The sequence below is a fragment of the Nicotiana attenuata genome, chromosome 9, assembly GCF_001879085.1.
Source record: "Nicotiana attenuata strain UT chromosome 9, NIATTr2, whole genome shotgun sequence".
Classification (NCBI taxonomy): Eukaryota; Viridiplantae; Streptophyta; class Magnoliopsida; order Solanales; family Solanaceae; genus Nicotiana; species Nicotiana attenuata.
The window spans coordinates 33,987,364-33,992,779 of NC_031997.1; the positions used below are offsets into that span (position 1 = coordinate 33,987,364).

Here is a 5,416-nt window from a genome sequence, read left to right on the forward strand (position 1 = left end):
ACATGCACATAGAGCAGAAAATAATGAAAGAATCTGCTTGTTTCTTGCTCTGTTCACAAAATGCCTCTTCTATTAAAAGCTTAGAGGTGAGCGACAGTTGAGTGGAAAATCTTGAGAAGAAGAAAACGAAGGAGGAGAAAGATGCCTAACGTTGTTTAAAAAGTGAATACAAATTAAATTTTTTTAAAAAAATGGATATAGTTTAAATGGGGGCGACCAAATAGGGCGCCCCGTGCAATTTTTACAATTTTCTCTAATATTTACAATATTTATCCATTGGGCTAAATGAGATCCATACAAGACGGCCCAAAAATACCTTAACAAAATTTCAATTTTCCGCCGAAATCAAATCAACGATCAAAACATGTCTTCATCTAAACTCAACTTTCCCGCCTCTGAAAACCCTAGCAGCAAATGGCGATTCACATGGGAAGCTCAATCTCACGTTTCAACTCTCCGATTAATCGTTTTCAATCCCAAATTCAAACCTTCATCTCAATGCAACAATATCAGTATCAACTTATCTATGGAGCAATCTCTGCTCACTATCAGCTTTTTGGAAGCGGAACTAAAACCCGAGACTTTAGTTAGGGTCCCGGTTCCTCGGGTCTTAATTGACCCGGAATCTCCGGTTCATTCTAGAGCATTTGATGATCATATTGAAGTTAAACTTTCTCTTCTTATTCCTGTTGATCATCCGCTCATGTCGGGCTTGGATTTATCCGAACCGGAAGAAAAACCGGCCTCAAATACATTACGTCCTTTCCCCGTGAATAATGGTTAGTCATTTTTAAAATTGATTTGTTTAGTTTATCTTCGGTTATATATATATGCGAATTTGGATGTTTAGTGGTGATTGGATGATACATTGTGACGCAGCTAAAGGTAGAGACTTTTTTCTTAAATGAAAATTTTGACCATATTAGAAGTCAAAAACAACATATTTTTTCATATTTAAAAGTAAAAGAAAAAAAGTTATGATATTGTTTCTCATAAATTGCTCCGTCAGTCCCAGATTTGTGATGGTGTTTGACTGGTCACAAAGTTTAAGAAAGAAAGAAAGACTTGAAACTTTTGATCTAAAACAAAGGTTAGACATTTGTCTGGTTATAAAATTACGGTAAACTGAGAATTTTAAAGTTAAATAGTTTCTAAACATAAAAAAGTGTCAGTTCTTTTTAGAATAGACTAAAAAGGAAATATGCCATATAAATTGGAAACAAGGGGAGTATATGTACCTTCTCTCCAAAAATAATTGGGAGAGTGGGAGTACATTTTAAAATTAATGTAATGTTTTTATGTGGCACCAAGGATGTGGCCTAGTGTTGAAGGAATACAGACTAGGAGATCAAAGCATTGGCAAAAAAATTGTTTGGTGATTTCTTCTCGTACACCTAATTCTTGGTGAGCAGGAGATACCCTCTATCTATACGGGTGGAAGGGTAGAAGTGTTTAGTGGAACATCGAGTTGCATGGAAGCTGTCCCCACAAAAAAAAATATACTTTTATTTTCATCTTCTTTCACCATTTGTATGTTATTTTACACTCTTTCACATCTCTTAGCTACTGTTTTAATTTATTTCCAACATACTCGAGTATAATAACAAATTATAAATTTTTTGTTCTTTCCTTCATGAAAGTCCGGTCAATTATCACATATGGAGCTTATGAAGAATTTACTTTTGTATGTTTGTCAGGGATTTTAATAATTAGCAAGACTAGAATTGCAAAATTTGATCAATGTAACGTGTTAGTCTATTAAATCACTTTATGGAGTAGAAAATACAGCTTCAAAGTTCTAAAACATGCGCTAACCAATAGACAGCGATATTAGAGTAGTGTTATTATGGTTTATATCTTTCCCTTTAATATGTTTATGTATACCTTTATTGATGATCTGCTGAATTGTAATGCAGAAACTGCCATATTAAGTTGCTGTTGATTGGATGTCTTAGGCATATAAATGTGATCACTGCTTGACATATGCTATGACTACCACTATTTGCATTCTAGTACTTATTGAGCTTCTTTTCATTTATTTATCTTCCCTCTTAATAATTCTTCTTTGTTGGCTTAGAAATGAAGAAATTATCTGCTATGGAGGAAGTCCACTTTTACTGCAGAAGTTGCTCGACTAAGTTAACTGGGGCTATCAGGTAGAAACTCTTCTTTCTCTCAGTTGGGCAGACAATTGGTTACTTGTTTTACTTGAATGCCATTGCATGTCTCTAATATTTATTTCTTTAAGCAGATTATTTAATGAGATGCCATCAGTCGACTGGCAAGATGTTGCAGACAATTGGTTTGGGACATGTTGTTGCTCGTTTGGTGGTATAAGTGAAAAGCTGGTCAAGGAATTTGCAAAGTCATATTCTTGTACAGCTGGTGTTTGCCTTGTAACTGGCGCATCTGTTATTATATGCAAAGAGGACCTCGTTGGATGTGAATTTCCTGAGCCGAATAGGGGCCAAACGTATGATTCTCAGGTCAATTCAGCCGAGACGACTTGTTTAACCAGAGATGCACCCTGCAGAAGTGAACAATCAAGAAAGGTCTGCTTCAACTATCCAGTTGCAGGAGAGGGAGTTGATGCGATTAGCAGCGCTCGTCCTATAGAAGAAAATATTGGGGTGAAACAAAACAATGAAGTTGCTGAAAAGGTGTTAAATGGTGATAGTTCAACATGCATGACTTTAAAGTTGAAGGATGAAGACAATATGAAGTCATTGGCTGGAATTTCTTCAGAGGCAAACCGCCACACTAGAAACCAGAACAATGGCTGTTGTACGAGTAATCTGTGTGAAATGGAGAAAGAATATGAAATGGATGTTGAACTCTTAGATAAGCAGAAGATATTTCTTAAAGGCTGCCTTGGGGATGCTTTTATGTTGAGACCTTCCAATCTTTCCAATGATGTCAAATGGATTGAATTTCTCTGTCCTAAATGCTCATCTATTATTGGATCATATCCTTGCTCCAGTGATGATGCACCATTGGATGATGGAGTTCGGCTATACAAATATAACATATCTACTTGTTTGCCTGTTTGTGGGTTGAATGATCTATTTAGGTAAGTCATCTATCATTGTCCTCCTATATTTAGTTTATCTTGTAATTTGGGCATTCTCTTATATTTTTCATCTAAACTCAAAGTTCTTTACCAACTCGTGGTTCCTGAAAACATATGGATCCTGTAAAATCGACGTGTCCTTTAGGTTATATGTTTCTTGACATTTTCTCCCATTAACTTCCCATGTTAGTTGATTTGTCTTTCTCTCTTTTCTTTGGAGAGCTGAAAAAGACATGAGAACAGTAACTTTGTCAATAGGCGTAGTAAATGCTAAATACTTTTCTAGTGCCATAAGTAAGATGTTGGCTTGTCTGAGAGTCGACATAGGTTATACCCTGATAGAGATACCTACTGTTGTACTATGCATAAGAAAGATACCTAACAAGTGAAAGACAAGATCTACAGATTGAATGTTGGGCCTTTAAGGCCCAAAATATCCATAAGACGGGTGTGTAGAAATGTCGATGTTTAGATGAATGTGTAGTTTAAAATTGACAAGATCAAAAATTATCACATCCGACTTAGGTGCAAGTAGGTAAGAGGAGTCTGGGGATGGTCTGATCAGGTCCTACTTTGACCTCCAAATGCACCACTCTAAAGGTGTGACATTGATGACTGAAGGTTTTATAGAGGACTAGTCAGGCTCAAAATTACAGGGAGGGATACAATTTCGGAGAAGCAATATGACCTTAACTAAGGACAGAATACAATGGATGCAAATAATCCATATAGGTGATGCAATTAGTTGGGATGGAGACTTAGTTATGTTACATATTATTTATGGTATTTATCGTGAGTGTTTTTTAGTTAGTTAGAGACCTTACGTTAAGACAACTCCTAGTTTTACTCAACCCCTGATTTACCTTAGGAGACAAATTATTTGTATTGGAATGAAATATGCCCAAATGGAGTGGAGCGGATATAGAAAAATTTCGTATAGTCAACTCCAACTAGTTTGGGATTGAGGGACAATTAATTGAGTGACCTTGATTTTGTGATGTATTAATACACTTGTTCTGGGAGACAGGAACTACACTTTGGAAAGGATGTTTACACATCAATTGCTTGAAGCTGCACAAGAGGAACTATCATTTCGGACTGTTGTCAGAGATATACACACCAAAAGTCCACTTTCACAAATTGTTCTCCTAAACCCAAATGCATGGTGTTATAGTGGATGTTGCATGCATGACATGGAACCAGCTGCTAAGATCAATATGTACCCGATTGTCAAGTTATTATTCTCTGCGAATATCAAGGACATGGAACTTGAACCCAGGTGATTGCTTCTCTACTCTAGCTGGTCTTTTCTTCTGTCTTTTCATGCCTTCTGCATATATTTATAGGTTATCTTCCCTCTATCTCCGCCTTTATGCTGGGCAGGGTAAGCTGAGGGGGTGGGGAGGAGGTTGGTGTTCAAGCTGTTGGACCTTACAAGTTATATATGTGCATCAACTGGGTTTCAAGAACTATACTATAAGTAGTTACCATATTTAAATATAAGTTGGCATGAAATACTAAATTATTGACATCCTGAGATGTTTTTGAAAAAAGGTATACTGTTGTCGAAAGTTTTAGATAGCATTGGATGATTGCTACCAATTTGAAAAAAGAAATCGTTTTTGAACACTCTCCAATATGTTGCCGTGTTACGTATAAAAGGCCAAGTGGATCTTTGAGAAGCTAGGCACTGCATTTTATATTAGAAATCCAACTAAAAGGTTATCTAGATAAATCTTGTAGGAGTTACTGAAAAGAAGACAATCATCGATAAGATCTGTTATTACGTTATCTGTTTCAACATTATCCTATGCAACATGTTCCTGTGGCTATTTTCTTCTCTTCCTTCAATTCATGCACTTCTTACAAATGACTCCTGTCCCCATCCATTTCAAAGCGCCTTGGCTGAGATCAAACTCTTTGCAGAAAAGTAGAAGAATGGGTGATCAAGAATCAAACAGATGAAGTTTACATGTTGCCATCTCAAGTTACAGAACTAATTACAAACTTGGAGATGGCAAATAAAATGTGGCCACCGTCACATATGCTATTGCAGGGTTTCTATATGTCATCCTTGAAGAGATAAAGGGTAAGTCAATTTCGCTCGAACGATCCTTGTAATCGAGGAGGAATTCGTATGGTACAGTACATGTTCTGACGTTACAAGCATTGGCCTGAAACAGTGATCTCACTAGTTGAGCATTTTAACACCCTAGCCTTACTAGTAAGCTGTAAGTTTTGACAATCCCACACCAAATTGTACCAATTTTGTGTATTGTGATTGAATAATTAATAGATACCCTCCTTGGTTCACATGAAGTAATAATTTATGATTTTTAAATTACA

At 36.3% G+C, this 5,416-nt stretch overlaps 1 protein-coding gene across 1 annotated transcript; it reads left to right on the forward strand.

The window, feature by feature from the left end:
• Positions 305-5,416, forward strand: LOC109232240. The gene is made up of 5 exons (XM_019397932.1): positions 305-779; positions 2,078-2,156; positions 2,252-3,070; positions 4,098-4,349; positions 4,997-5,416. Exons 1-5 carry the CDS (start codon positions 365-367, stop codon positions 5,154-5,156), a joined length of 1,725 nt encoding a protein of 574 aa, XP_019253477.1. The 5' UTR covers positions 305-364; the 3' UTR covers positions 5,157-5,416.

Bases quoted from the DNA above. Each gene is read 5' to 3' on its own strand.
- LOC109232240 (XM_019397932.1), top strand. From the start codon at position 365: ATGTCTTCATCTAAACTCAACTTTCCCGCCTCTGAAAACCCTAGCAGC. The intron at 780-2,077 runs GTTAGTCATTTT...TTGTTGGCTTAG, and splicing joins TCCTTTCCCCGTGAATAATG to AAATGAAGAAATTATCTGCT. The intron at 2,157-2,251 runs GTAGAAACTCTT...TTCTTTAAGCAG, and splicing joins AAGTTAACTGGGGCTATCAG to ATTATTTAATGAGATGCCAT.